The 20,691-nt window shown below is 42.7% G+C and overlaps 1 protein-coding gene across 2 annotated transcripts in view; it reads right to left on the bottom strand.

Annotated features, from left to right (window-relative positions):
- RALGPS1 (Ral GEF with PH domain and SH3 binding motif 1) overlaps positions 1-20,691 on the bottom strand; it is a 1,694,135-nt gene that overhangs the window by 1,295,282 nt on the left and 378,162 nt on the right. For both annotated transcript variants that reach the window (XM_085613823.1, XM_085613822.1), the window contains exon 5: positions 3,710-3,760. In XM_085613823.1, the coding sequence (XP_085469949.1) occupies positions 3,710-3,760 (51 nt within the window). The remainder of the gene's footprint in view (positions 1-3,709; positions 3,761-20,691) is intronic.

The following is a 20,691-nucleotide window of genomic DNA, read 5'->3' as shown; positions in this document are numbered from 1 at the left end:
AATCCCCATCTCTTGGCAAAAGGAAGAGAGAGTTCGCTGCTTGATGTTGTGACTGAGCTCCCACAATGCCTAAATAAAAAGACAAATTATTATCATCTAGGGGTACTCTGTTAGCTCCTTTCCATACCTGATATGTTGGCCTGAGCAACAAGGCGATCTGCAAAAATGTATGGAAGGTGCTCTGTCTAGCACAGCAAAAAGAAAAACGTTAAATCAAAAAGGGAACATCCAAAATACGTTTAGTTAAAGAAAAAGCAAAAAATGCAATAAAAATGCCACAAAAACAAAGTAAAACAGTTAAAGGGTTGCAAAGTCATTCCAAACTGTTCTAATTTGCAACAATGTAAAAAAATGTGCAATGAAAGTCAATGAGGAAAACAAGAGTTAAACAAGCATTTGCAATGCAATCGGTCTCGCCTTTGGGACTTTATATGTATTTAGCTATGCAGCACATTAGCCTGGGTGTTGAATCATCTTCTGTTCTTTAACATGGAGGGAAAGTAAGCACCAAACTGGGTAACACACCAGGTATGGGAACACATGGAGAGAAATATTGCCTTTCAGCGGGAAACGGTATAGTCCAAAGCTCTGTTTTTAATATAAAATCAGGGCCTTCAGTGGTCATATCACTGAAAATACAAGATTTGAATAAAATATGTGTTATGGGGGCTCATGGAAGACAATTTCTATGGACTGGAATCTAGATAATGCTAAAGTGATTCTGGAATTTTACTGACCTCTGCTGGTCGTTTTCTATCAAGAAAGTTAAAAATAGAGGCAGTTGAACAGAAAAAAAAGTCCCTACGCGGAAGCAGACAAGTCCTAGGGCTGATCTCCAGAGCCCATAAAGTACATACACATATAAGTATATACTAAAGTATATAAAAGAGGTCTCGAATGCTCGACCTAAAATGGCTAACAGTCCAGAGAGAAGTCTTGCCATGGCTCAGCAATAAAAAACAATGAGCGGCCATAACTGGATTGAATGGCATGTACGGTCCCAGTCAATGGTTCTCCTTCTGGCTTGGAACAATTTTTGAAGCAAGAATATTATGTCCACTTTAATGAAGCTGAAGGTTGAATCAAAAGCAAAGGGGGGGGGGGGAGTTTAGAGTTTGGCAGGCATCCCACCATCCTGCCTTTCCACCTGCTCGATGAAGGTGATAATTGGCACCACCTTGGCAGATTACCGCTGCGTCATTTATAGTTCTCTTTCTGTTGGTGGAGACCTCTGTGACTTGCCAGAAGCCACTGCCACCTCTCTGACAGCACAGTAAAAATGTTGAGGCACTGCCATGTTTCATGCAGCCAATCAGCAAACTTTGATTTGTTTTAAAGAAACTCCCAAAGACTTCTCCCAGGTTGGCGGCAGCCTTTTTATTTCTTTCTGTCCCGGCTTTTCCTGGTGGTATGGAAGATGAAACAATGTTTGCCAGAACATCCTCATGGTCTGAGGTACTTAGATTGACAGCCTGACATCCGTGGGGTCGTCAGTTGAAGGTTTCCGCTCGCTCCCATAGAAACAAAGTGCCATTTGGGCTTCTAAATAGAGCAGGGGAGCTGGCAGTCAGTACCCTGAGTATTTCGAGTGGTGATCCACATGGCAACGTCTTCAGAATCCACTGATGAATATCATTGTAAAATTGGTCCAGGAGGAAAGATAACAAGGCTGATGGCATATGGTCAGTAGCTGATAAACCAAAGTCGGTCAAGTTATGCAAGATGCAAATGTGAAATAATGCTTTCAGAATTCAGCTATGTCCCAGACAAGGAAGGTACGGCTGATTTGATGGGGAAAGCAAGGCCCATCAATAATGATTCCTTAATGTTTCTTTAAACCTCAAATGAGTATTAAATCCTAGATGAACAAAATGAATTGGTGATTAAACCTAAACTGAGTTTAGAAAAGCGGAAATGCTGGCGATTGTTGGGTCAAAGTATAGGTCCCTATTAATAACTGGGATAAAGGCCTCATTACACTTCTTCTTCTGGCTTTTGGTTAAAGAAGCAAGGCTGGAAGGAATGTCTAAGCAATCTGTTTAGCGGTACTCATGATGAAAAGGGAGGAAAGCCTCTTTAGTTTCAACCTGAAAATGCTGCTGTCGATAGAGATCATCGGAAAGGCAATTAAATCCATAAAGGAAAGCTGAGTTCCTGTCTTCGAATAATCTACTAATGCCATTGCTACTCTAAAAGTCCAAAGATGGACTGAGCAGCCCTGGCTGACTGAGCAGCCCGGCTGCTGCTTTGAAGGATTCTTCACACTTGCCACTTAACTGAAACCTCTGAGAGGGCCACCCATCAAGCCACTATTTGGAAGAGGACACAGAAGAGACCCAGCATCTTCAAGGCTCGTTTCTTCACCACCCAGAGCAATAAATTCCTTTTCTAAAGTGTGAACTGTTTGTTGAACCGGTGGCCGCTATCGAACAAACAACACCCCGGAAACAGAAAGGCTTCCAGCATGAACTCCCTTTGCTATTCGATCCAGAAGTCAACCAACACAGTCCAGACGCCTGGTGGACGTCCGGTCCATTGCTGGCCTGGTTGATTGTGGCCCCCAGTGGAACAAACTTGGAGGCCTCGGTGAATCTGAGGAACATATGACAACCGTTACAGGGGAGCTCGAGTGGGGTGTGTGGGGTGAATGACAACGAATATCCTTAGAAGCACTGATTTGAAGCAGGGGTGCGTTAATATCAGCATGCTTCTCTTGGGTGTACCCAATTACGTCACCAAGTCAGCGGCTTCGACTGCTAACGTTGCATCTCATAACATCAATACATTGATACTCACAAATGGATTGTGACACTTATTGTCTTCTCGTCTTCTCGCATTACTTCAAAAACATTCGAAATTTTAAATAAGGCATCCAACGTATAGTAAAAATACATTTCTTTTGACCAGTCCTGCATCACCAACAATCACCAAGGATAGGCGCTCTAGAAACTTCCTTTGTTTGATGATGTCTGTGTGAGTTTGAGACATCATTTACAAGATGACCCGTAGAAATGACGGTGAACGTGGATTTAAATATCTATTTATTTTAATGGCTAGAGATATTTTGACTGTTTGATTGAACACTCGTTAAGGATAGTGATACTGTGTGTATAGAATTCCCTATAAAGTAAGAGCTTGATAGATCTGTTAGGGGGTGAAAGTGCGGTATTCCTATGCATTGATGGGTTGGCGCGTTGCTGTGTTGGTGGTCAGGACGGACGGTGGTTGGAGTAGTGGAGCTACAGGCTGAAGACTGTCCTAGTCTGCTCCTGCAATATTTGGAATAAATCCTGTTTTCTTTTTGCCTGGTAGCCCGCACATTCATCAGGAAGGATTGCAAAGATATTTGTGCATTAAATAAAAAAATAAGCTAACACAAATAATACAGACCAAGCCCCTCTTACCAATGTACACGTTTCCCACATCCTATCATCAAGCCAGAAGCAATTTTGTTTCGTGAACAGTACTTCCCTGCAGCACTCCTGCCTGTGTTTATTGTACACCTTAATTCCCAGAGTCAAAAAGAGATCCGACACGAGGAACACATGAAGACAATGGACACATTGTTCTTTGTTCATTTTGTATCCAAAATCGAAAAGCCACAGAAACCATGCAGCTATACGCAGGTTACAAACGTAGCATAGAAAATATTTTACAAACATTTATTCCAAGCAAAAAAAGTGTACTAAAGTCCTTATTGAAAACGTACCTCGGGCTGAATGGCTTTAAATACTGGCACGTCCATCAGTGTTATCTGGCTCTGAAACGCAAAGAAATCCCTTTCAGTACTCAATTAAAAATCATTTGATGTCTCATTGCTTAAAAATAGCAGTTGGTAAACATAGAAGGAATAGGCATCATTATCTAATGCATTGCCTAACAAAATCAATAATCAGTAATCACCCTACAATAGTTGGTGTGTAAATGTTTGTTAAGATTGCTCACAATTTTGGGAACTTCATGTTTTGTGAAATACCTTTAATTTTGGAAATTATGTAATTGTGAAATATTGAACTTTTTGCCGTGGGGTGTGGCTTCAAAAGAAAATGTCTTTCAGAGCCTAGTTACAGTAGAACATTGTTGGACTTGGCCCTTTTTGCAGGGTCATCCCTGAACTTTTTGCCTTCCTCCTATATTTATTCTGACCTATTGTAGGCTATTTTATGACTCTGGGCACTTTACCACTGCTGATCAATGCTAAAGTGCATATCCTCTCCCTATTGTAAATTAATGTATGATTTGTGATTCCCTGATTGGTTGGTTTGGTTTACTTGTCTGACCCTAGTACAGTGCACCAGGAGTGCCCAGGGCTTGTAATCCAAATACTGCTGTTGGGCTTGCAGCACTGGTTGTGCCACCCACAGAAGCAGCCTGTAAAAGTGTGTCTAAGGTCTGCCATTGCAGAGCCTGCGTGCCGTCTGGTACTGTCATGCTGACTGGGCAAGTGCCCCCACTTGCCAGTCCCTAAACCTTCCCTTTTCTTCATATCAGACACCTCTATGGTAGGCCCAAGGGCAGGGTGCATTGTAAGGATAAGGTAGGACATGCCCTGGTGTGTGTGGCATGTTCTAATAGTGAATTATAGCCATTTTCGTTTTTCACTTTTGCAAGGCTACCTGTTCTCCATAGGCCAGAATGGGCAGTTTGGTTATTACATTTTATAATCCTAACTGACTCAGGTAACATGATAGAAATTCGAATTTAGTATGCCTGAACTCAGAATGATAAAATACATATTTTAGTGAAGTTGTTTTTAACATTTTGAGTTTGAAAATGCCAATTTTAGAAAGTAGGCATTTTCTTGTCTAACCATTCAAACCTGCCTCTGCTAGGCTGTGTATTCCCTGTCTGGAGTTTGAGTGACAGGGCTGGGGAATTCCAGGAGACAGGGTGAGGTGTCCCAGTGGTGAATAGAGAGATCTGCATCTAGATGGGTGGGAGGAGTTGCACCTAGGACCTGAATAGGACTGTGCCTGCCCCCCATAGTGTTGGCTCCACCCCCTGTGTGAAGTGTCGCATCTAAGAACTTAAGAGAACTAAAGTAACAGTATTGTGTGTTTTTGTCGTTTAATGGTCTTGTGGTAAATCTATATAAAGAATACTTATTTTTTATATAAAACCTGTGTGGTGTCCATCTGTAGTGTTGTCACTTGGTTACTGTATGTGTTCACAAATGCTTTACACACTGCCTCTGAGATAAGCCTGTCTGCTCGTGCCAAGCTACCAAGGGGGTGAGCAGGGGTTATTTTAGGAGTGTACCCCCTTACCCTGACTAGAGGCGAGGGTCCCTATTTGTCACAAGTGCATACCTGTGCCAACTAGAGACCCCCAAGTCTAACATTGGTGGCAGCGGTGGGATTCTGAACTTGCATTTGTGACTCATGTACAGTGATTGGTGAACACTACTTAGTGAGTGCAGACCATAACGCAACCAATACTTGTTGGTAGATTTCTTTTTGTGACTTTCTATTTTTGAGAACTGCCAAGTTTAACCATGGTGGAGAGAGCAGAATCTGTAGTCTCTGTTGATAATGAGTTGGAGTGGGAAGAAGAGAAATTGGATAGCTACACTGCCAAGCAGCTGAAGTTCTTCTGCAAGAAATGTAATGTTTCCACTACCGGATGTAGAAATAAGGCAGAATTCTACAAGGCGCTGAGGGTCTGGGTAGAAGCAAGGAATGCCACTGATGATGGTAATGCAGAGGAACAGCTGGAAGGGCCAGTGGGCCCAAGAGGAAGGAGAGCCCCTTCCCCTCCCGGTAGCAGTATTTCTGGTAAAAGTCTATCCCAGAGGAGTTGGCAGATAGAAAAGAGTGTAGGATGCACGAAATGGAGCTAACCAAGCTCAAGTTAAGTGGGGAGTTAGAATTGGAATGGCAAATTAGAAAGTTAGCCCTAGAGGAAAAGAAAATGGAAATGGAGCATGAGTTGAGTATGAGGAAGCTTGACTTAGAGCTCGAGAGGCTTTGAGGCCATGAGTCTCTCAGCCCAGCAACAAGAAATGTGTGTAGCTCAGAGATTGAGCTTTGCTGAGTGGGAGGAGGAATTCAGCTCAGACGGTGGCAGTAATATTGAATTTTCTTGTGCTAAGAGAGTAGTACACACACCCAGATATGTGGCACCTGACTTGAAGGAGGGGGTTAATTTACACCAGGAGGTTCAAGGATATGAGGTAGCTCTGGTGGTGCGCAGTGTTCTTGAGGTGAATTGGGAAACTGGCCCAGGGGATCATAGTCCTAGTGGTGGGAGGGATTTCCCCATGGTTGAGATCCTGGTGTGTGAGTGTGAAGACCGCCCAGAAGAGTGTGGGTTGAGTGACAGAGACAGTCAGATACTGTCTTGCCAGTCTCAGGAGAGTGGTGTGAAGTACGTGTGCGAGGCACTGGATGGTGAGGTGAAGGATAGTTTGGTTAACCCTGCTAGGGGGCTGTGTGATCCAACTGTGGGAGAGCATATTGTAAGTCCCTGTTTTCCAGAGCTATGCCAACACCTGTTGGAGAGTGAGTTCTCTGACCCCAGGGAGCTCACATTGGAGGCAGACCTTTTGGTGGATTCCAGAGGGTCTGAAGAGGCATTGGGGAAGGATCCTAAGAAGAGTGGTTCAGGTATCTTCCAACCCAGATTGGGGGAAGAGGTTCGGTGTAGCCCAGCTAGGTCCTGTAGTAGTGAGAGGGGTGTAGGGCCTCACGTCCTGTCTTTAAGGGGAAGGAGTGAGAATGGGTTATGTCCCGGTAGTGCCCAACCTCAGTCTCATAGCCTGGGTGGTTCTTTAAGGGAACACCAGGTGGGGAGCCTAGTCTGTCCTGAGGGGCTGCCCATTGTGCGGGATCCCCTAGTGTCTAGTGAACTGGGAGTGTCTGTAAGCAGGCCTCCATCCGTTCTAGTGTCTGGCAGTACCACTCTAGTTGGGAGGGTGCAAAAGTCCAGAGTTACTATTTTTGTGATGTGTTGTTATAGTTATTAATGATGTCACACGTGGACATGGAGTGCACCTTTGATCACTACTGATTTATGCTGCTACCATTTTTATTGCTTAAATTACTTGTTATTTTTTATAACCAATTTTTATTGAGTTTTAACTTACCATCACATAGACATTTGATAACCATTCCGATCTGTGTTACATATTCACGTTTGGTAATCCCATCCTGGGACCTTTATATGTATTGTAATACATCTGGGTTACCAGGAGCAATCGGTTCAAAGTGGCCCCTCTTCATGTGTCCCCACTTCTGTTTACAGAGTTAGTGTTATATGTATGCCAACAAACATGCCCACAGCATCTCAACTAGGGGAGGACGGGGAATCGGTACGCCAATGGGTGATGGTGTCCGTCAATAACCGGGCATTAGCCCATCTCATCCATGCTTAAATCACTTGTTATAATTAGATCATTATGGCCTGCATAGGCATTGAGAGTTGGCCAGATAGCTTAGTTGGTTGAGCACCTATTGCAGAGAAGCATGTGCAATCACAGTGCAATTCATCACAAATGACCCTTGGCTCCTACCCCCAAGTATATGTCAATGAGGTCAAGGATTGACATCCGCTCTTGAACTTTGTATTATATCATCTCATTAGGTGATTCGTAGAGCAGCAATCAAGCTTCATTGACACATTCTTGGGCGTTTGGGGCATTTAACATTCAACATTCTGAGATTCTACCACCAGCCGTCAGGCTCAGAACAGGAGACTCTTCATCAAGACACAAAGCAGGCACCGGCAGACCCAAACTGTGACCCTCACAAAGCAGCTCTATATAAAATGCAGCAGGTATCCACACACCTCAGCTTAATGCCTTGGCTAATCCTCTTTTAAGGAATGGCTTATCTCTATTCCAGCACCATCCGCACACATCCCATTGAGAATTTTCTGCTGTAGGGTTAGGTCTGCCATGGAGCCTTCACCATACAATGTCATGGCAGAGCCAGCGGAGGGTGCCAGAGAGCGGCCATGGCACTCATTTTAACAGTACCTTAGTTCATTATTGAAGTAGGGTTGGTTTATTCGAGTACGCACTAAGGCCATCGGGCGTTATCACACAAGTGAAAATATGGATGTCATCTAAGCGTTGCCAATGGTCATGTGTGTGACCCCTGGTTTGCACCTGGTGACCCCTGGCACGGTCTTTGCAACACCTGGCAAAATAAATGGCAAGAAATTTACAGGGATGACTCACCCTTATCCCCTCTTCGTTCTGGCCATAGAGCCACTTGCCGTCTGGGTGCGTTATGATGCCCAGGTGTGGGGATTCAATTGGGGATTAGCATCAGAAGACAGGATAGCTCTATATGTGGACAATGTCCTGCTGTATCTCACTTGAACAGCGGAGATGGGGCCTTGCCTAATTCACATACTGAACTAATTTGGCACAGCTTCTGGCTTGCGAGTGACCTGGGACAAATCCCTCCTGGTTTCCCTACGGAGCATTCAAAAAGGCAAGGCTTGGCACCCTGGGATCTCCATAAGGCCATCTCAGGTTTTTGTATTTGGGGGTGCACATCTGCTGGGAGCCGGGACTTACCTGGAGCCACAACCTTCTCCCATTGGTGCGGAGAGCTCGAGAAGACATGTCCTGATGGGACAAACTGCCCCTTAATCTTAAAGATAGAATAGCCTCTTCAAGATGATGAACCTTCCATGGCTACTCTGTGCACTCCATAACTATCCCCTTCATGTTCCGCAGTCCTGGTTCAATCCACTGATGGCAAAGGGGTGAGGATTTATTCAGGCAAATAAGCCCAAGAGAAGGGCTCTTGGTAAGTGTGTTCAAACCGTTTATGACAGGGTGCTCACCATGGCAGATATTCACTTGTTTGTGCACAAGAAATGGTACAGAGTTCCTCTAAGGTCAAAAAGAAGATAAGAAAGATTACTGTCAAGTGTGTAGGGTTCCATGCAGACCCCTCTGATCGTGCTGTAGAAGGGGGGGGGGGGATTTCCCATGTCGGAACTAGGGCTCTCACACACCCAGCAAGCTAGGTGTCATGCTTCATCATTTGAGCTTGCCCCTCATCAGGTCGGCACTGCAATACCTGACGGGCACCCAAAATGGGGCTCTTTAGCGGGGATCTTTTGTTCCTGCCAGTGGGTGCAGTGGGGGTAAGGGTCCTAGCGTGTGTAGATATGAATGTAGGTGAAGTGAATATAAAATAGGTCAGTTAGTCCATAAATGTACTTTTTATTATGGTGGTAAACAGCCTAATTGAAACAAAGGGGGTTGAGGTGGGTACTAAAGCTAGAAATGATGCATCTAGTTGTGTATACCCTACTCTCAAAAGGATCTACATGTTTCGTGCCATATTAGCCATTGCGGTCTAAGCACTTCCTCAGGATCAGTGATGATACTATCTACACTAGGTGGATATGCGAAACTGGGCGGCAGGGTAGGTCTCAGACCTTATGCGTTCATATACGCTGGACCCAAATTGGAGTCCTTATACCCACCAGAAATTGTTGCAAGCTTGCCTTGCTAGTAGTTTAGGTTACCTAACCAGCCATAGTGGTATGTAGAATTTTCGCATATCCACCAGCAGGAAGAAAAGATCCCCGCTAAAGAGACCCATTTTGGGTGCCCGTCAGGTATTGCAGTGCCGACCTGACGAGGGGCAGGCTCAAATGATGAAGCATGACTCCTAGCTTGCTGGGTGTGTGGGATCCCTAGTTCCGACAAGGGATATTCCCCCCTTCTACAGCACGACCAGTGGGATCCGCATGGAACCCTACACACTTGACAGTAATCTTTCTTATCTTCTTTTTGACCTTAGAGGAACTCTGTACCATTTCTTGTGCACAGCCTTGACAGGGTATGTACATTGGACCTCATTAAACTTAGCCTTCTGTCCCCACGTTTTTTGATAGATATTCACTTGTATTACATGACAGCTCATATTCTGATCATAAACGATTGGTTGCATGGGGGATGAGGGGACCTGGCACATCGGGCAAATTATCCTTAATTGACCTAAATAGTATAACAGGCATCCTATATGGTGCATTGATCAAAGTGGCCTTTCCGGAGATAACTAAAGTGGCTTTCCGGTGTGGAAGGCGGCACTGCATTGGACCAAATGGGACCGCAGACTCATGCTTGAGACTACTCATTTGGAGGGGCACTGGTTGGAAAGAGTAGCGAACCTCCAGGGCTTCCGAGGTTGGTACCGCATAGTGATATTATACCTGGTGGATGTCTGGGAGCGGGACCATATTAAATCCTTTCGGGATCTCCACACTGACTTCCAGATGCATAACTCTCAGTTGTTTGGTACTTACAACTTCGACATGCACGGTCTGAGCACCAGTCGGAGCTGGAAGAAGTCCAAAAATACAGCCCACTGGAAGGAAGAGTACTTATGGGTCCCATAGGTAAAGATGGGGTCTCTCAAATCTACAAAACTCTGGTAACACATTCCTCGGATCTGATGGGTCCCCTGAGGACCAGTTGGGGGGATTGGGTGGGACCCCTGTATGAGCAGGACTGGAGGGAGGCATGCAGGGCCCCCTCACTTTGGCAATCTCAGCAAGGCTCAGGCTCATTCAGTTTAAATACCTCCATCCGATGTACCTTACATGCATTGGTCTTTGGAAAGTCCAGGTCCCCACCTTACCCACTTGCACTATATGCCAGGATCCTATGGGGGACTTCTTTCACATGGTATGGTCATGTCCTGTTATTCAGGCCTATTGGACAATTATTATCTCTAGCCTAGTCCGGGTGGTGAGATTACACATTGAGGCAAACCCTACAGGTTATCCTGGATGACATGGGGGTACCCCAGGAGAAAGGACACTGGTGGGGCTGGGTACGTTGGTGGCTAAGAGAGACACAGTCAGGCACTTGAACTCCTCTGTTGACCCCTTCATTGCAGCCAGGAAGAATGGCATAGACTGGTGTGCCATGATGGAAGAGATAATTTACACTGCAAGGGAATGTCCCCGCAAATACTAGAGGGTTAGGAACAAATGATGGGAACATCATGGCCTATACAGATGAGGCGGGCATGGACACTTATTGTATTTCATGTGTTACTGGAGGTTGGGTGGGGGAGGGTGATGGGACATAAGCGGTGCCATTTACATGATGTTAACTTCCGGAGAGCAACTGGTTGTGATATTTTAAATAATAATACACATATTTTTATTTAAAAAAATGTATGTTGGGGTGTTCTTTAGGGTGAGAGTTTGTGTGTGAGAGAGAGTGTGTGTATGTGTGAGGATGTGTTTTTGTGTAAGCATGTGTATGTGGATGAAAATGGTTGATAGTGACAAACAGTGAGTGAGACTGAGCATTAGTAAGTGAATATGAGTAAGAGTGAGTTAAAGTAAAAGTCAATGCAAGTGAGTGAGAATGAATAAGTGTGTGAGAATGAACAAGAAAGAGTGTGAGGGAGATTTATAAAGTGAGTGAGCTACAATGACTGAGTGTAACTATGACAGAGAAAGAGTAAATCTGAATGAATGTGAATAGAATTAGTAAGAATGAGTGAGTATGAGATTAAGTAAGCATGGGTGAGTGAGAGAAAAGAAGTATGTGAGTGTGAATGAATGAGAAGGAGTAAGTCAGAAGGAGTGAGAATAGGTTTGAGTGAGTGAAAATGACAGAGTGAACGTCAGACAGTGAATGAGTGTTAATGAGCAGGTGAGACTCAGTAAAACAGAGTGAGTGAGAATAAGTTAGAGTGAGTGAGAATGAGGGAGTTGATACAAGTGAATGTGAGTGAAAAAGTATGAGTGAACCAGAGTAAGAATGAGTGAGAGAGTGTAAATGAGTGAGAATGAGTGAGAGAGAATAAGAGTGAGTGCAAGAGAGTGAGTAACAATGAATAAGAGGATATCAGAATAAATGAGTTATAGTCAGTCTGAGCAAGAATGGGTGTTAGGGAATATAAGTGAGCATGAGTGAGAATGTAGTGTTATAATTGGGAATCTGAATGGCGGCACATCACGATGTGGATGCGCCCCCCTGGGCACTGTATATGTCCTCTGATCCGAAGTTTCTGTATTGTTAGTCGAATTTTCAAAAATGAATTTTCAAGAATAAAGTTCATTGGGTTTGTTTATTTCTTTGCAAAAGTTTTATTCACTTTTATGCAAATATTCATTAATTTTCATTGCGTTCTTGTCTCATTTTTTATGCCATCCAATGCATTTCGGGTTACAAACCCTTCGTCAGGGAAAAATCTGTATCAGCAAAGGTATTATGAGGGGACAATTCAATGTATTCTATTTGTTAGTAGATGTAAATCCTGCCAGCACGCAATTGTGGGTAGTTTCAAAGTGGTAGTCTCTGCGAGTGCGAGTGGTGTATTAGCAACGGAGTGTGAACGATGGATGCCATCGGTTCAAAGATATCCAATAGTGCATGATAAGTTGAAATGTTAACAGTATAATGTTAGCAGTGGTTGCTTTATAAAAGCTAGCGTGAGTGTAAAAATATTGATAGTGCACGTTAGGTGGAGTTTTATACAAGCGGAATAAACGAAGTAATGTTAGTGCAGAATTCAAATGGCACTTACGAGACTCCGTCATTGGCCTTCGCATACTGAAGGTAATTTTAGTCTTATGGAGACAACTGTGGCAAAAAACTGGCACTAGCATGCTGGAGGTAACCCTTACCATAATGGGCACCCATAGTAAAATACTGTTATTCGCATACTACAGGTAATTCTTGGCAATGGGGAACCTGAGAAAAAGTGCTGGAATACTTGCAGAAATTCTTGGCATGGGGTAGCCATGGCAAAATGCTGGAACTAGCACACTGCAAGCAATTCTTGGCATTAGGAAGGATATCCATAAAATCTGGGAGGAGGCGACCATGACAAATGCTGGCCCTGACATACTGAGGCAATTTTTGGCACAAGGGTCTCCCATGGTATATGGACAGCATTAATGGCAACATTTTGGCACTGGCATATTGTATGTTATTTTTGGGATAGAGTGGCACCTATGACAAAATGCTGGCCAAGGCACAAATGAACATAATTTTTGGCATATAAGGGCACCCATAGCATATTTTGAAAGAAAAAGTGGGGTCAACTCGTGGGGAGCATCAAGTTCCATTGGCTTGGCACATCATGAAAGGACCTGAATATTTAATGCATGCCCTTTGAGAGCCTACGGAGGTTTAGCATATTTATGTGAAAATTGTGTTTTAAAATTGAGTATTTATCCCTATTCTTTTTTGCAACGTTTTTGGGAGGTGGGAGGACACCAACTAAGTCCACTAGAAAAGGTCTGGCACACTGGCTTTGATTGCTAGCTTCAATGTAGGACAAATATTACACTCCAGCGCGTTCAAAAATCATATAAGTGCTCTAATATAGGTGATAACTCCAAATAGATATGTGTCTGTTTTGAGTTGTTACAGTAATCATGTAGCCATTATAGAAAATTTCAGAAAAGTCAATTATTGAGATGTCATAAAAGTTAGGTTGTGTTACCAGTGGCGGCTCTTCCGCTAAGGCAAACAACCAATGGCATCACCACATTTGATTTAACACAAGGACATTGAGACTCCAAACTTCTTTTGTATGTTCAGGTGCAAATGTCCATTTTTTAAATCAATTTATGAGGGACCGACGTGGGTGTGGATTACATAATGTTCCATCGTTGACATCAGAACTCAAGTCTGCATCTACCGCATTTTGGAACTTGGGCTCAGAGACCTCACTGAAGCTCCCATTGCATTCTTGCAATGTGCAATAATCATTGGCTCATAATTACAGTCAAAGGATAAAACAGATGTGCGGTCTACGTATGATGCACATGGCCACTAAGGGCAGGAACTCTAGTTTGCAAGCAACGGAGCTGCACCGGTGTTGCGGTGTGATCTCCAACGGGGACAGAAAACATAACTCATCATCTGAAACACCGGCAAGGTTATTTTCAAACCTTAACGTTACAGAAATAAGATGAGAAACCAATATGGCGGACATTTAGCTCCAGACCTCCAGCAGATGCAAGATCTTTAGGCTGGATTCCTAAGTCAGGAATCAAAGCTTTGTCAGTGATCACAATCTTTGGTGGTCTCTTCAGATAACATTCTTTCAAAATTTTGCATTTTTTTTCTGAGTGAACTAAAACATTTTGCTTTCCTAGAATGTCACTGCGACTTCTGCTTCAAATGAAACAAGTTACTTTTTGATTTTGCAGAAATATGTTTTAAATCAGCTCTGCCTGACTAGTCTCACCCACCAGCCACACACCTCACATCACTCTGATTCCACAGTTTCATTGGATGTTTGTTGAGATCTGGACTGAGCTTAAAGCTCTTTATGAACTGTACAAGTGCATCCTGCATTTAATATTGAATGCTTGCTCTGGCATGCTCCACCAAGGACCCTTTGGTCTGCCCAGACCAAAAGCTTGTTTGTCCCCCTTACCTACAAAGCCAGAATTGGTTCATTTTCGTCACAGTGGCGAGGGTCTTATCCCATTTACTTGAAAACTCGACGGCATCAGAACCCCTCTGGGGAGGATGTGTGCTGTAGAAATATAAGCTTTGTCAAAGGTGGACAAACCCAATGTAGTGTGGTACGGTCAAAATGAAGCAATGTTTGGGAACCCACCAAGTGGGTTAAAAGGCCCCTCACACACCAACCTGGTTGGTGTCATGCTTCATCATTGGGGCCCCAACCGGGTGGCCAAGTGCCTCCCGGTTGTGCTGCGACGCCTGACTACAGCGGAGCTGGTGTAGTGCAAAAATGTGATGTGGTGATAATTAAAAAATACCGCTGAGAATCCTTGCCATTAGAAGATTTATTATTGGCGGCTCAGGGTATTGATTAAAAAGATATGTGATGCAACTAAATGGAGAAATAATTATCTGTTAGTTGGCTATGTGGTGGGTCTACATGTTTCAGCTCACGAATAAAAGTAGTAAGGAGCTTTCGTCAGGACCAGTGAGAAGTGAGTGGCAAAAGGTGATGTGCCACGTGGTGAAAAAAATTAAAAATATAAGTTACCTACACACTCGCTAAGGTGTGTGGAACGCGGTGTCAACACAATAGCGGACACTGCGGCGCAAACACTATGGCTGAGTGAAGGCGCTATGCAGGAAGCGGGAGGGGGGCGCCTCTTACAACAATTTTGGTTGTGAAGCTACCATCGCCTTGCACCTACTGTGGCCTCCCGAAGTCCCAGATGCTGATGCTGTAGAAATATCCCACATAACGTTGCTACCAATGTGTGGGACACCCTTCTGCCTTCCTGATGCTTTTCCTCTGTAGGCTGCCTGGCTATTTCCTAGGTATTCCTGTTTGTCTTGTTTACTTCACTTTCTTCAGAGGGCAAGTGCCTGGAGACCACCGTAGTGTCAGCTAAGCTTTGCGGGAGTGGCATACCTCAGTACATCCGTAGCTTGCTTGGGTAGCGCCATAAACAAAGGCAAAGCGGTCGGTCACAAAGCACCAGCTCCTCTGCTTGGAGAATCAAGATGCCACTGGAGCCATCAGTGGTCAGTGGGACAAAAAGCGACTGAGGTCCACTCTGAAGGTTTCTTACCCTAAACAGGGTAAGACTTTGGTACATGTAGTAGCATCTCTTCAACATAGCACTCGATTGAGACATGTGATAAAGTTGCAGTTCGCAAACATTCCACATCACCGTAATGTAATGTAATGTAAAATGTATTTCTATAGCGCTGCTATCACTCCAGGGAGTATCTTGGCGCTCACCCAACCCAGATGGAAGAGTTGGAGGGAATGGACACAGTTTACGCTAAACACTACACAACCTACACTACACAACCGTGAATCTTCATACCCCAAAAAAGGACCAGAAGCAATATACACACTGCTGAACATGACACAAACCTTTAGATAGATGAGTAACAGAAGACATTACTTCATCACCACTGGCCACACACAGCTGCCTGTCCACACACAAAGGGTGAATCTCAGTTACCTACAGAACAGAATCCAGACCAGCCCCAGCTAGCCTTGGGCACATGGACAGTCTAACATTTCATTCATTTAAAAACTTCAGTCAAATACATCTGCAAACAGTCAGACTGTGAGGCGACTCCAGCCTTCATTCCGAGTCTGATAATGCCAAAAGCTCTGTCATGGGTCCAATCCTCTCTTTACAAAACACATACTCACATTTTCACTCCTCACACGCACGGGCACGTGATGCCTGGATCGAACCAACTGGGGCAAAGACATTTCAGAACACAAAAAACATTCAAAACTATGAAGGGCCAATTGATTATTAATGTGTGCTGCTGTTAGCGCTAACTATTTCTTAATGTGTGCTGCTATGAGTTTCAACTATTTATTAATGTGTGCTGCTGTTCACGCAAAATATTTATCAATATGTGCTGCTGTTTGGGCAAGCAATTTATTAATGTGTATTGCTGTTAGGGCAAACTATTTATCAATGAGTGTGGCTGTAAGTTCGTACTGTTTATTAATACTTGCTGCTGTAAATTCCAACTATTTATTAATGCATGCTGCTGTTAGGGCCACCAATTTATTAAAGTGTGCTGCAGTAAATTCCAATTATTTACTAATGTGTGCTCCTGTTAGGGTGAACTAATTATTAATGTGTGCTAATGTAAGTTCTAATTATTTATTAAGTTGAGCTGCTGCCATGGCCAACTATTAATTAATGTGTGCTGCCTTAAGTTCCAACTATTTTTGCATGTTACTATTAGGGCAACCAATTTATTAATGTGTGCTGCTGTTAGGGCCATCAATTTATTAATTGGTGCTGCTGTAAGAGCCACCTATTTATTAATGCGTGCCGCTGTAAGGTCCAACTATTTATTAATGGGTGCTGCTGTAAGGTCCAACTATTTAGTAATGTGGGCTGCATACGTTCCAACTAGTTCTTACTGTCTGCTGCTATAAGTTTCAACTATTTATTAATGCTTGCTGCTGTTAGAGCCCCTATTTATTGATATGTGCTGCTTTAAGTTCCAACTATTTTTGCATGCTACTATTAGGGCTAACAATTTATTAATGTGTGCTGCAGTTAGGGCCAACTATTTCTTAATGCGTGCTGCTGTAAGTTCCAACTATTTATTAATGTGTGCTGCTGGTTGGGCAAACTATTTATTAAAGTTTGCAGCTGTATGTTCCAACTATAATGAAAATGTGCTGCTGTCAGGGCCAACTATTTATCAATGTGTGTTGCTGTTAGAGCCAACCATTGATTAATGAGTCCTGCTGTAAGTTTATACTATTTATTAATATTGCAGCAGTAAATTACAACAATTCCTAATGTGTGCTGCTGTAAGCTCCAACTATTTATTATTGTGGGCTGCTGTTCGAGCAAACTATTTATTCATTTGTGCTGCTGTTTGGGCAAACTAATTATTAATGTGTGCTGCTGTGAGGGCCACTTATTTATTAATGTGTGCTACTGTAAGTTCCAATTATTTATTGAGTTCAGCTGCTGCTAGGGCCAACTATTTATTAATGCGTGCTACTGTAAGTTCCAACTATTTATTAACATGTGGTGCTGTTAGGGCCAAATATTTAATAATGTGTGCTGCTGTAAGTTCCAAGTATTTATTAATGTGTGTTGCTGTAAATTCCAACTATTTATTAATGCGTGCTGCTGTAAGTTCCAAATATTTATTATTGTGTGTTGCTGTTAGGGCCAACAATTTATTAATGTGTGCTGCTGTAAATTCCAACTGTTTATTAATGTGTGCTGCTGTAAGTTGTTACTATTTATGAATGTGTGCTGCTGTAAGTTGTTACTATTTATTAATGAGTGCTGCTGCTAGGGCCTGCTATTTATTAATGTGCGCTGCTGTACGTTCCAACTATTTATTAATGTGCGCTGCTGTACGTTCCAAGTATTTATAAATGTGTGCTGCTTTTAGGGCCAACTATTTATCAGTGTGTGTTGCTGTAAGTTCCAACTATTTAATAATGCATGCTGCAGTAAGTTCCAACCATTTATTAATGTGCTGTTGTTAGGGCCAACTATTTATTATTGTGTGCTGCTGTAAGTTCGAACTATTTAATAATGCATGCTGCTGTAAGTTCAAACTATTCATTAATGTTTGCTGCTGTAACTTCCAACTATTTATTAATGTGTGATGCTGTAACTTCCAACTATTTATTAATGTTTGCAGCTGTAAGTTCCAACTATTAATCAATGCGTGCTGCTGTAACTTCCAAATATTTATCAATGTGTGATGCTGTAACTTCCAACTATTTGTTAATGTTTGCAGCTGTAAGTTCCAACTATTAATTAATTTGTGCTGCTGTAACTTCCTACAATTTATTAATGCGTGCTGTTGTAAGTTCCAACTATTTATTAATGGGTGCTGCTGTAAGTTCCAACTATTTATTAACGCGTACTGCTGTAAGTTCTTAATGTGTTTTGCTATTAGGGCCACCGATTTATAAATGTGTTCTGCTGCAAGTTCAAACTATGTACTAATGCATGCTGCTGTAAGTTCCAACAATTTATTAATGTGTGCTGTTTTTAAGGCCAACTATTTATTAATGTGTGCTGCTGTAACTTCCAACTATTTATTAATGTGTGCTGCTGTAAGTTCCAAGTATTTGTTAATGCGTGCTGCTGTAATTTCCAACTATTTATTAATGCGTGTTGCTGTTAGGGCCACCGATTTATAAATGTGTTCTGTTGCAAGTCCGAACTATTTATTAATGCATGCTGCTCTAAGTTCCATCTATACATTAATGTGTGCTGCTCTTAGGGCCATCAATTTATTAATGTGTGCTGCTGTCATTTAAAACTATTTATTAGTGCGTGCTGCTGGAAGTGAAAACTATTTATTAATGTGTGCTGCTGCTAGGGCCCACTCTTTATTAATGTGCGCTACTGTACGTTCCAACTATTTATTAATGTGCGCTGCTGTAAGTTCTTACTATTTATTAATGTGTGCTGCTGTAAGAGCCAACTATTTATCAGTGTGTGCTGCTGTAAGTTCCAACTATTTATTAATGCATACTGCTGTAAGTTCCAACTATTTATTAATGGGTGTAGAGGGCCAACTATTTATTATTGTGTGCTGCTGTAAGTTTGAACTATTTAATAATGCGTGCTGCTGTAAGTTCAAGCTATTTATTAATGTTTGCTGCTGTAACTTCCAACTATTTATTAATGTGCGCTGCTGTAAGTTTCAAGAATTTATTAATATGTGCTGCTGTTACAGCCAACTATTTATCAGTGTGTGCTGCTGTAAGTTCCAACTATTTATTAATGCATACTGCTGTAAGTACCAACTATTTATTAATGGGTGTAGAGGGCCAACTATTTATTATTGTGTGCTGCTGTAAGTTTGAACTATTTCGTAATGCGTGCTGCTGTAAGTTCAAGCTATTTATTAATGTTTGCTGCTGTAACTTCCAACTATTTATTAATGTGTGCTGCTGGAAGTTCCAACTATTTATTGTTTGCAGCTGTAAGTTTCAAATATTTATTAATGTGTGCTGCTGTAAGTTCCAACTATTTATTGTTTGCAGCTGTAACTTCCAATTATTTATTAATGTGTGCTGCTGTAACTTCCAACTATTTATCAGTGTGTGCTGCTGTAGGCTCTAAGTATTTAATAATGTGTGTTGCTGTTAGGGCCAACTATTTATTAATGCGTGCTGCTGTGTAAGTTCCAACTATTTATTAATGCGTGCTGGTGTAAGTTTGAGCTATTTATTAATGCATGCTGGTGTAAGTTCCAGCTATTTATTAATGCGTGCTGCTGTAAGTTCCAACTATTTATTAATGTGTGTTGCTGTTAGGGCCACCGATTTATAAATGTGTTCTGCTGCAAGTTCGAACTATTTATTAATACATGCTGCTCTAAGTTCCAGCTACACATTATGGGTGCTGCTCTTAGGGCCACCAATTTATTAATGCGTGCTGCTATAATTTCCAACTATTTATTAATGCGTGCTGCTGTAAGTTCATACTTCTGAACCAACAAGGCCTTGCCTGGAGAGCCGCCGGCACACATGGGAGCAGAACCAAGGAATTTTACGGTGCACTCTTGTTCCCAGGCCACTTCTCACTCCCGGGGCAGGGGCTAAATTCAGGGTCACCCCACTCTGCTCCTGCGGTCCTCACAAAAGAAGAACATGGAAGAAGGAAGCGACAAGAGACCTTTCCAGATGAAAGCTGTTTGGCAAAAAATGGAACTAGATACAAGTAATGGATTCCCTCATCACGTCTTAAGTAAACGTTGTGTTGGCTCGAACTGCTAGACTTGTGGGAATGGGAGTGTGCTGCAGATTAAACACACACAACACCAGGGATGAATTATGAAACTGGATTTATTTCTGTTGGAGAAAGTGGTATCAACAGCAGCACGGGCTGCCCTTGAAAAAACAACCTTATCTTGGCATGCTTTTTCTGTGCCCACAGCCTGGCCAAGGCAGCAGGCAGGAGCCGTGTTGTTCAGATTTCACTGCACATCAGTAAAACATGCTGGAAACATGTGAAGGAGGAAATATCCAACCCTGTGACATCAGAGAGTAGGAATCCCTGAAGATATCACATGGCATCCACTGTTTTTCAATAATAGCACTCTAGAGAGGTGTGTACTTTTACACAATGATGTTGGAAGACTCACTTGCTGAGACAACAAACATTCCTTTCATATGAATAACGCCAGTTTCTTGCATAAGGTCTGGCAAAGAGACTGGCCCAGAAATGTACAAATGAACCCTGCTCAGCAATGGCTCTGGGGGAAACTGATATCTAATCTTGACA

This window comes from Triturus cristatus, chromosome 1_2 (assembly GCF_964204655.1).
Source record: "Triturus cristatus chromosome 1_2, aTriCri1.1, whole genome shotgun sequence".
Classification (NCBI taxonomy): Eukaryota; Metazoa; Chordata; class Amphibia; order Caudata; family Salamandridae; genus Triturus; species Triturus cristatus.
The sequence above is the reverse complement of the archived record's forward strand: the minus strand, read 5'-3'. Positions and strand labels throughout refer to the sequence as shown.